Below are 12,002 nucleotides of genomic sequence, written 5' to 3' on the forward strand. Positions count from 1 at the left end.
CATATCAAAAGTCACCAAAAATAACAAATACCAGCACCCACCGCCCACTTTAAGAAATAAAGCTTTAGGGGTGCCCGGGTGGCTCCGTCGGTCGAGTGTCCAACTCTTGATTTCAGCCCAGGTCATGATCTCACAGTTCATGAGTTCGAGCCCTGCGCTGGGCTGTGTGCTGACCATGCAGAGCCTGCTTGGGATTCTCTCTCTGTGCCCCTCTCCCCCACTCTCACTTTCTCTCTCTCAAAATAAACAAATAAACATTAAAAAAAGAAAGCTTTAAACTACAAAGAAAAAAAAAGCAAGCATCACACACACTACAAATAGAAATGAAGTCCTCTGCGTTCCTCCCAGAACATTTCCCTTCCTTCTCTGCTCCCTTTGGATAACCAGTATCCTACACTTGGTGTTTATTTAAACTTGAGCATTGAATAGTTTGACCACACATTCGCATCCCCCTAATTATAGTATTTCATGTACAATGAAATTTGATATAAACGGTATCCTACCATATTTGTCCCCCTCCAACCTTCTCCCCGTCAACAGTATATTGGTCAGCAGTGAGATTTAGCTCTACTGACCCATGTACTCTAGAGCCACTCATTTTTATACATTATAGACCACAAATAATTTATTTACTCCTCTGATTATTCCCAACCATGCTGTGTACCTGCTGCTCTCACACATGAAAGTCTCTCTAGGGTTACATCCTGGAGAGCGTGCGTCCCTTCAGCTTTATTACGTAATCTCTGAAGCCACTTCTTAGGTGTGGAGAATCTGCGTTTTCTACTCATTCAAAGAGCCCGTGTGTCTAGTCTCCAAAGAGTATCTAGAACATGAAATCTGGAGACCCATCGCCGGGGTCCAAATCCCAATTCCACTACTTCCTTTGGACTTCAGGAAGCTAAAATCCCTGGGCCTCCGATTCCACAGCTTTAAAATGCTGTGGCATACACACGTGTTTACAGCATCATTACCGCAGGAGCCCAAGGGTAGAAACAACCCAGGAGCCCATCGATGGATGAACGGATAAACAAAGGGCAGTGCATCCACACGGTAGAATACTACTCAGCCTTGAAAAGGAAATTCTGACATACAATACACTGTGGGCAAACTTGAGAACATGATGCTAACTGAAAGAAGTCAGTCACCAAAAGACAATACCGCATGATTCCACTCACGTGAGGTTCCCAGGAGTCAACTCTGCTGACAGAAAGCAACATGGTGGCTGCCAGAGGCTGGGGGTGGGGGGAGGGAAATGAGGTGCTGTTTGATGGGGACAGAGTTTCAGTTTGGGAAGGTGAAAAGGTTCCGAAGATGGAGGGTGCTGACGGCTGCTCAACAACGTGAATGTAGTTAGCACCACCAAACTATACTTAAAAATGGTTAAGATGGCAGGCGCCTGGGTGGCTCAGTCGGCTGAGCGTCTGACTTCAGCTCAGGTCATGATCTTGCGGTTTGTGAGTTCGAGCCCTGCGTCGGGCTCTGGGCTGACAGCTCGGAGCCTGGAGCCTGCTTCGGATTCTGTGTCTGGCTCTCTCTCTGTCCCTCCCCGCCTGCTCATGCTCTGTCTCTGTCTCAAAAATGAATAAAACATTAAAAAAATAATTTAAAAAAATGGTTAAGATGGTATATTTTGTGTTGTGTTTTTTTTTTAAATAATCTTAAATGCTATAATTAGTGAGTTAGCATTTGTGAAACCTCAGAATACTGCCTGATACACAGTAAGTTATTTTGTAAGTATTTATAAAAATAGGGGTGCCTGGGTGGCTCAGTCAGTTGAGCATCTGACTTCGGCTCAGTTTGTGATCTTGCGATTCATGAATTCGAGCCCCACGTCAGGCTCTGTGCTGACAGCTCGGAGCCTGGAGCCCGCTTTGGATTCTGTGGGTCTCTCTCTCTGCCTCTCCCCAGCTCACGCTCTGTCTCTCTCGCTCTCAAAAATATTTTAAAAAATGTTTTTAATAAATAAACAAGTAAATAAATGATAAACTGACAACCTTTGAGGGAAACACTCAGATGAAGACACAAGGCACATACTATTACAATCATCAGAATCTGGGGGAAAGGCAGCAGCAAAGGTCTAACACAGAACCTTCTAAACCTGCTCAGTTCACAGCGCTCTTGGTGTTTTAGTAATTTTTTCAGTGTGTCCCTGAGACAAACAAAACACCTCAGTTTCCATTTAGTAAGTAGTTAGGGCCAAACAACTTAACTATTTACGTCCTGTGAACTTAGTGTCAGCTGGGCCCTGCACAACTTCCCAAACCCTGGAATCGGATTGGACATCACTCTCTCCATTTCTTGTTTCCATGATGATTTTCAGGAGATGCTTGCTTTTTATCACAGCCATCACCAAAAACCCAGCTTTGTAGGGATAGGACACCCACAAAAGGAACTGCAGGAATATCATGAAACTGAACAACCTCAAGCTAATAGCTTGCTCTGTGTCCAACAGAGGTCACCATTCCCCTCTAAAGTTAAAAATACCCTGCTGTGCCAGTGAGTTCACTGCAGTGCCCAGGGGACCTCACTCCAAAGCCAAAGCCATGTCCGAGAGAAATCCCACATACTGGTTTTTTTTTTTAATCCAATTTTTATAAGTCTTAGTGGTACAAACTCAGAGCTGGTCAGCTGGATATTATTAAGGAGGTAATATGATGGCTTAAAGTAGAGGTTTCTTTCTGTCCTTAACACAGATGACTGAATTTCACTGCACAATCTCACTTGTTATCCCCAGCAGCTCTAACAGCTTAGGTAATGTTTTGCAAATGAAGAAACTGAGGCTTAGAATGAGGCATACTAGATCTAACAGCTAGAAAGTGTCAGGGTTAGAAGTTGGCTTAGCTGACCTCTGAACCCAGCTTGACCCCATCATTGGTCATTTCCAAGAAAGTCACTGGCAATTACTGAACACAATGATGCTCAAATAGTAGGGTCATTCCCCCGCACCCAAATTCTTGAGTTATACAGTTGTTCATAAGCCAGGGGAGAAAAATCGGTTGGCAATTTGTCAATATTCAGAGTCGTGGTATTCTCTGAAAGAGATTAACCAGTAAGAAAAAACTGTGCTTCTTTTGGGGTAAAAGATCCCACGATATGTGCATTTTTTTCATTACTTGCATTTTAAATGGAAAAAAATAAAGCCAAGAAGTCCAACCCTATGAAGCACATAGTTCTTCAAATCTAAGTAAACCAGTAGGATAAAAAGCAAAAAATACTCATGACAGTTATCTCTCGGTGGTGGCATTAAGTCATAACCTCCTTTTGTTCAACTTATAGTTCCTAAATTTTCACCAATGAGTGTAAACTGCTTTGTGATTAACTGTCAAGTTGTTGCGTTTTTAAAAATCTCAATTTACTCAAAGTTTTTTTCCTCCTTCAGTTTTATTTTTTTATTGAAAAAAATTACATACAGGAAAGTACGTGCATTAGCCTACGTATACATCAGTACACATTTCAGTGATTTTAAGTGAGTTTGCACAGGTGACCACCACCCAGATCAAGAAATAGTACAGGGTCGCCTGGCTGGCTCAGTCGGTAGAGGACGTGACTCTAGATATCAGGGTTGTGAATTCAAGCTCCGTGTTGTGTGTGGAGCCTACTAAAAAATAAAAAAAAAAAATAAAGTGAAATGATATAAAAATAAAAAAAGACATAGTACATTCCCAGGACTCGGGAAGGCCTCTTTGTGCCCCTGACACCTGCTTCTCCCTCCCCTTAAAACTGTCTATTCTGACTTCTAACACTATAGATCAGTTATGCCTGCTTTTGACCTTCATATAGACGGCATCACATGACGTGTACTTCATGGTATCTGACTCCTGGACGCTATGTTTCTGAGATTTCACCCACTCTCTTGCACAGAGCTGTTGTTCGCATGTTCACTGCTGACAGTATGCCACCGAATGAATGCAACACTATTCATCCGTTCTAGGTTTACAGATATTTGGATTGTTCCCGTGAATTTTCTCTTGTTGTTGTTTATGGGGGTCATCTATGCTACAAAGCAGAGGTATCAAAGAAATGAATTTATTCTTCAACACTGTCACCATGTGCACTTTATATTTTGTATTATGTTAAATATTAACAACAGATAAATAAGACAGCAAATAAACGTACTTTGAACAAAACCACAGTTTAATTCTTTCACTTGAGAAAGTAAAAGATTGCAACCCTAATAAGCCACGTGGCTACAAACCTCCTCTCCACAGCGGCCACCAGGGGTCGCTACGAAGTCACCTCATCCAGGTCAGGGTCAAACACCACAGCACTGACCATCACTTGACCTGCATATCCTGGGAGGTTCTTGTGCACTTGTGTCTTTGTGGGAACATGAGCTTCTACTCACTCTGATTCAGACAGTGCGTTGGAGCAGAAAGCCCCTCTGCATAGAACCACGGTGTCCAGAGAGTTTCAGACAACAGAATGTTTGCATGCACAGTTCTACAATGAATTCTTTCGTGCCCCCTCAGACTGCTACATAACAATCTGAGGTCCTTCTAAAAGCAAAAGCCCATGGTATTCTGATTCAGGTTTGGAATGGGACCCAAGATTCTGCAGTTTCACAAGCAGCCCATGTGACAAGGGTGTGCAGCCAGAGATGGAAGCTAACTCAGTTCTAGATGGCACCAGCATGCCACAAGGCAGGTGAGGCCTCCGCTCCCATTTCTGACTTATCTCCGGTTAGAAATGTCACCATGAAATAAAAAAGAACCAAAATGTCAGTCTTAGTTACTTATCATACAAGACAGTTGGCATAAATATGAATAATGGGCAACCTAATGTTTTAATTCCATCTGGAAAAGCCCAACAACCCTATACCAAATTAAGAATTTTAGTTTCCCTGAAGACTTCAATCCTCAGATTCGTCTGATTTCAATTTGTGTTTGTGCAGGAAGGCCAGACCAGTTTGGAAGCAATGTGTTGAGTATCAAAACACAGTCAGTCGGGTGAACTTCATTCAATGCTGACCAGTGATGAAATGTTCAAAGTCAGTTCTGCCCTTATCAATTCTACATACCTTTGCTGTTTTATGACAGAGTCAAAACCAATAGTTTCCACAGGTTTATTTCCAATTGTAACAGGTTGCTCTTTTCCATCTTCCTCTGGTCCATCTTCTAACACGTAGCGATTATTCACTGCAGTGAGAAAGTCTACTCCAAAATTTACTTTGTTTGGACGAACAAAGGATCCTCCTGTTGGGTGCCTGGGAAAAAGAAGAAATGGAACAGATAAAATATCATCAATGTGGACATTTAAACACAAGGACACATTTGAAAATCCTCTGTAAATTCAGTCTGCCAAGAATGTAAAATGTCTGCATTTACAAATTTGTTCACAAATATTTAGTAGCAAATAAAAGCAATCACACATTTTTTAAAGATTATCTTTTTCAGTAATCTCTACACCCAGTGTGGGTCTTGAACCTACAACCCTGAAATCAAGAGTTGCATGCTCTACCAACTGAGCCAGCCACACGCCCCAACGATTACATTATTTATAAAAAGAAGAGAAAGAAAATTTCATCCACCAGAATGGTCATAAATGCAATGTTCTGAAGGCCGGCAAATTTTTCTCTATGCCGAAAAATCAAAATCAGCATAAAAGGAAAATAATATACAAATGTATAATTGATACGATTCCTCAAAAAGGGTTGTGAGCTTATGCAAGCGTATCAAGTCCCAACAGGTCAACAAACAAGAAATAAGGAACAGACAATTCGCACAAGAGGAAACAGAAGTATTAAGTCCATACGGGGAAGTTTCACCTTGCTAATTAAGAAATGCAAATTCAAATAATTAAATTATTCTCAACAAAACTGGCAAAAAATAAAGAAAAATCCTAACACCTCAAGGACCTCAAGACTGGATTTTTCATTGTATAATCCTACTCTAGGGAATTTGTCAGCAGACAATCATTTAAAAATAAAAACAAAATTGCATTTACGAAGATTCTGTATAATAGCATTTATTTGTGACTGAGGAACTCTGGACACCATAAAAAAAAAGCCCAGCTGAATAAGAACTATTAATTCAACCAGACAGACGCAGTCATTAAAATTCTAGCTGTAACACTTAATGAAGTTACAAAATAATGTTGAGACTTTTAAAAATCGAACCAAATTGTACATGACACACCTATAGAGGAATCATATCCAGACAGAAAAGGACTGAATAAGGACACAAAGAAATGAAAACATTTAAAAAACAACTTGAACTAAATATATTTTAAAAAGCTTAAATATGGGGCTTAAACAGAGAATGTGGGAAGAATTCTACAGAAACATAGGATATTTTACCACAATTTCAGCTATTAGAGCAATTCTTTTTTTTTTAACGTTTTATTTATTTTTGAGACAGGGAGAGACAGAGCATGAACGGGAGAGGGTCAGAGAGAGAGGGAGACACAGAATCGAAGCAGGCTCCAGGCTCTCAGCAGTAAGCACAGAGCCCGACGTGGGGCTCGAACTCACGGACCGCGAGATCGTGACCTGGCTGAAGTCGGACGCTTAACCGACTGCGCCACCCAGGCGCCCCATAGAGCAATTCTTAGTAATAACCTCTAGTAGGATTTAATGGAAAGACGAATTATATTACTGTGTGCAATGGCCACTCTGTCAGGCTTTCAAGAGAGTCAAAGTGGATCTTTGGACCCCTTAAATGTCAGCATCCACTATTACATCATGGCAACAAGACCTTATTTTTAGGATAATCTAAGTATGTGCTATAAAACAGCTATACATGTTAATATTAATCACTTAAAAGAGTAAATGATGAAATACATGAATGGCCAAAAATTACAAATACTATTTCGGCTCATTACCTTTAACTCTTAAAGAAATCGAACCTTCCTAGAACTTACCAGAATTTAAAAGGATGAAAACTTATACTGATAAATTTTGACCATATCAACATACACTTTTTTTTTTAAGTGGGGCCACAGAGAGCACCACAATGTGAAAGGGACTTGTGATCCCCAGAAGTCAGAAGTTATGTCTCAGGGAAGCAGAAATGGCACAGAGGTCACTAGAGCCCCCCCCCCCCCCCCCAGAGTGTGGTGTCCTGGAAGGCAGTGACGAAAGGGGACATGTCCAGTGCTATGGAAGGATGTGAGGGGACGGCTGAGGCTGGCCACCAAACCTAGCAACTAGAAGGCGACCCTGGTAGGAGCACTGGGCGGCAGCCTGGCAGGTGAGTTCCAGAAAGGGAGAGGACACTGGGCCCAATGGCTACTCTCGCCCAGAAGGGCTTTACTGCCAAGGGGAGAAGGGCACAGGGCAATGGCTGAACAGAGGGGATTAAAAGAGGGAATGTCTTAACCATGGGAGGGTAGATCTGGTCTGTATGCTGTTGAAAATAATCCAATGGACAGAGGAGAATGGAAGACGCAGGAAATTAAATTTTCTGTCGCAGCAAAATCAAGTTCTGGGTCTCTACAGTATGTTGTGATATCAGAGGATCACTGACTACTGGAAGCTTCCTAGAAAATATTACATTTTAGCCTAGGATAGGTTCATGCTGTGAAAAAAAATGCAGTTCTGTTTTAAGAAGTGCAGTTACATTACTCAGCTAGAGAGCTCAAATACAGCTAGCATCATTTCTTAAAGAGTTCAAAGAGATCTTCTTTAGAGATTATCTAGGCTAGGACTCCTCAAACATAACCTAAAAAGCAGGGGGCCTGGGTGGCTCAGTTAGGTAAGTGTCCGACTCCTGGTTTCAGCTCAGGTCATGATCTCATGATTCGTCAGATTGAGCCCCACATTGGGCTCGGTGCCACTCTCCCTCTCTCTCTCTCTCAAAATAAATAAACTTAAAAAACAACACCACCTAAAAATCAGAAAATCACCTGAAAAATCTTACTGGATTCCACCCCGGGGATACTCATTCAGTGGGGCTGGGCTGGAGCCCAGGAATTTGCCTATTTAAAGCAATACTGAGGGCTCCTGGGTGGCTTAGTAGGTTAAACGTCTGACTTCAGTTCAGGCCATGATCGCACAGTTCGTGGGTTCAAGCCCCACACTGGGCTCTCTACTGTCGGCATGGAGCCTGCTTCAGATCCTCTGTCCCCCACTCTCTCCCTCTGCCCCTCTCCTGCTGGTTCTCTCTTTCTCTCTCTCAAAATACATACTTCAGTTGGGGATCCTGGGGTCCATTGTTAGAGAGATCACGGCTATGACCCAAAATCTTGGACTTCTGACTACTGGTGCACTGCTATCCTCTCCCATGTCTCTGTCTGGGCTTATAGATACAAATTAATGGCTTCTTTTGGTAAATTGAACACATTCCTTAAATTCCTAGTTAACCTATACATTCCTCAGATGGGAGGCAGGATCAGGATAGACTGGGAACAGCTCTGGAGTCAGGCAGAGCTGGGATCCCCCAGGGCTCCATTACTCACTGGCTATATGACCTCAGACAACTGAATTTACATTCTCAGCCAGCTGCCTCAACTATAAACCCCTATCATCAAATGAGGTTATTTATAAGGATCAAATACACCATCACTACATTGCCCAGCGCAAGCCATCTGTCCTTTCCATACAGTACTGTATCTCATGTACCATTAAACATAAACCCACATGTTCTCAAACACTGGGATATCCCAGAAGCCATACTCGCTAAACTCAAGTGGCTGCCAAACTTGTTCAGATGGGCTCCTGCGGTGTAGAACATCAATGATGACATAATTTCGTGATACAAACTATGTAGTTTTGCTAAGAAAAAAAAAAATGCAGTTACTAATACATGCAAGATAAAGTTCACACACGACATCGGGCACAAAGCTGCTATCTACTGCTACATAAAAACTGCCCCCAAAGCATAGGGGCTGAAAACAATGATTTACAGGGTGCCTGGGTGGCTCAGTCCGTTAAGTGTCCAGCTCTCTGGCTCAGGTCACAACCTTACAGTTTGTAAGTTCAAGCCCCACATGGGGCTTTCTGCTGTCAGCGCAGAGCCTACTTGGGATCTTCTGTCTCTCTTTTCTACCCCTCTCCCGTTCGTGCTCTCTCTCAATATAACATGAGAAACAAATAAAAGCAATAGCCATTATCACGGCCTGTGAAGGAATGGAACTCTCTATTCGGGGCTCTGTCAAGTGCTTTGTATGTGTTGTTTAGTTTAAAAACACACACACAAATTAAGAAACTGGAAGCAGCAAAACAAAAGGTTATTATAAAGGAAGATTAAAGGTTATTACAAAAAAAAAAAAAAACAAGCAAAACCCTCCAGAAATATGGTATCATTAATTTGTGAATTTCTCATCTGTAAAACATTTAACTTGTGCATAAAAGTTTAGACACCAATGCTTTGAATGTTCCAAAAGAGCAGCATGTATTGAGTAAGTAATATTACACAACTCAATACTTTGACAGTCTAGTAGGTGCTAAGAATGAGGAAAGGTGCTTTCATAATGCAGATTATCTTCATTTGAATAGGCTCATCTAGAACTCTTAGGTTTACTGGCAAGATGCGCTTCCAAGAAACAGAAATGCGCCCTCAACAAGGAACACTCCATGCCTCCGAGTAAGAGGAAATGGCGACATGCACCAGGCTGGATTTCAAAACCATTCAGCTTACTATTGTCTGCTAGGTGCTTCTCCTTCTCCTTTTTTGAACCAGAATATCTACTGCAGTTACTCTGACCCTCTCATCACTGCATGCTGGGCGTGAGGAGGGCCAATAACTTTTTACTTCCCAGACCTCTGGATCCAGGAGCTCCTGATGGGCACCTACACCAGAAAATGCATCCAAGGAGCCTCACTGGCACCTGGAAGTAGTTTGGCAACACCTTAGATTTCGAGCCAGGGCCAAAAGGGGTGAGACTCTTGGGGGTGAGAGGAGCGAATGTGACATGGGGAAGAGAGGTGAGTAATGGTGACAGCTGGTGAACTGTGGCGAGTTACTTCCACAGATGACTCCAAGCCCACATGCCCTTTGGCAATGGGATTTTGCCACTTGTCCCATCAACAAAAGCCTATTCCCACTCCTCTTGAATCTAGACTCACCCAGTGACTTGCTTTTACCAAAAAGGAGTGAAGCCTGAGCCTTAAGAGGCCTCGCAGCCTCCATTTTCACCCTCTTGGAAAACAGACACCGTAAAGAACCTCATGCTAGACTATGGTGAAGGACCGTGGGAAGAAAGAGAGAAACTGACCCATCTAGAGGAGTTCAAGCCCCATGCGGGGTGTAGAGATTATTTAAATAAATAAACTTTAAAAATATATACTCTTATGCCTCCTGAAAGGATGTGTATCACAAAAAGAACCTTGGGTCTAATGTGTATTCAACAAAGAAGGAGAATCTTTGTGGAATCTTGCAGGACAACCAATAGATTGGTAAAAAAGAATGGTACTTTGGTCCTACCACAGGCATCAAACAGGATCCTACGTGTAAATGCTTATGAAGATAAAGCAGCACGACAGAAGCAGTATTATCGAAAATAAAACATTTATGGAACTGTATAACATTTTCAATAAAATATTATGGTTGAAACAAATGCTTCAATAAAATATTATGGTGCTTTTTCTGAAGTAAATTGCAGAGATCGCTTTTGGATTATCTCCTTGCGTTTTCTGTCAGGGCAGCACACAAAGAGATCTTGTGTTTACTGCCAAATAAATGCTACTAATGGTAAATATCTCACGCGCACAAAGCTGAACGAAGCCCCAAGATGTAGTCAGGTGTTGAAATAACTCCAGACAGTTTAGGATAATAGTTTATATATCTCAATCTATCGAAATGTGTACAAACAAGTAGGTTTTGCATCTAAGCGACAGTTACGAGAATCTCACATTTATAAAACAGGTTTTAATTTACAAACTAGTGAAATCTGACATTCTAATGAAATGAAAGTATGAAATTTATCAAATAGTACTGGTTTGCCTTAAAGGAGTAACATGGGGGGGGTGGAAATGGAGGAAGATTTGTCTTTTTTCTGTTTTTTGGAAGATCTATTTTTCAAACACTATGTGATTTAAATGAAAAAATAATCCTAGTGGCAGTAATCAAATGAGAAAAAAAAATAAAAGGCACCCAAATTGGTAAGACAGAAATCAAACTGTCACTATTTGCAGATGACATGATACTATATATAGAAAACCCTAGAGAGTCCACCAAAAAAACTATTAGAATAAACCAATTCAGTAAAGCTGTAGGATACAAAACTAATACACAGAAATCTATTATGTTTCTATACACTAATAATGAAGTAGCAGAAAGAGAAATCAAGAAAATGATCCCATTTACAACTGCAGACGCAATTACCTAGGAACAAATGTAACCAAGGAGTGAAAGACTTTTACTCTGAAAACTGTAAGACACTGATGAAAGAAATTTAAGAGAACACAAACAAATGGCAAGATATCCCACGCTCATGAGTTGGAATAATAATGTTGAGATGTCCATACTACCCAAAGCAATTGACAGATTCAATGCAACCCCTATCAAAGGACTGTCAGCAGCACTACACAGAACTAGAACAAGCAATCCTAAAATTTGTATGGAAGCACAGAAGACCCAGAATAGCCAAAAGCAATTCTGAGAAAGAATAACAAAGTGGATGTATCACAATCCCAAATTTCAAGCTACACTATAAAGCTGAAGTAATCAAAAACAATAAGGTATTGGCACAGAACACATAAATCAGTGGAAGAGAATAGAGAACCCGGGGGGGGGGGGGGCAGAAGGGGGACCTCTATGACATAGGAGGCAAGAATACAATGGGGAAAGAGCAGTCTTTCAATAAATGATGTTGAGAAAACTGGACAGCTACATCCAAGAGTGAAACAGGACCACTTTCTTACACAGTGTGCAAAAATAAATTCAAAATGGATTAAAGGCCTAAATGTAAGGCCTGAAACCATTAAACTCCTAAAAGGAACATAGGCAGTAATCTCTTTAACAAGATTTTTCTGGATATGTCTCCTCAGATAAGGGAAACAAAAGCAAAAATAAACTATTGGGACAACACCAAACTAAGAAGGGTTTGCTCAGGAAGAAACCCAT

At 41.3% G+C, this 12,002-nt stretch overlaps 1 protein-coding gene across 8 annotated transcripts in view; it reads right to left on the reverse strand.

The window, feature by feature from the left end:
- Positions 1–12,002, reverse strand: part of TBCE (tubulin folding cofactor E) — a 90,699-nt gene that overhangs the window by 20,629 nt on the left and 58,068 nt on the right. For all 8 annotated transcript variants that reach the window (XR_006701383.1, XM_045437292.1, XM_045437290.1 and 5 more), the window contains one exon: positions 5,018–5,203. Coding sequence is in view for 6 of the 8 variants with exons in the window: in XM_045437292.1 (XP_045293248.1) it covers positions 5,018–5,203 (186 nt within the window). In the remaining 2 variants the exon portion in view is untranslated. The remainder of the gene's footprint in view (positions 1–5,017; positions 5,204–12,002) is intronic.

This window comes from Leopardus geoffroyi, chromosome D2 (assembly GCF_018350155.1).
Source record: "Leopardus geoffroyi isolate Oge1 chromosome D2, O.geoffroyi_Oge1_pat1.0, whole genome shotgun sequence".
In the NCBI taxonomy this organism is placed as follows: Eukaryota; Metazoa; Chordata; class Mammalia; order Carnivora; family Felidae; genus Leopardus; species Leopardus geoffroyi.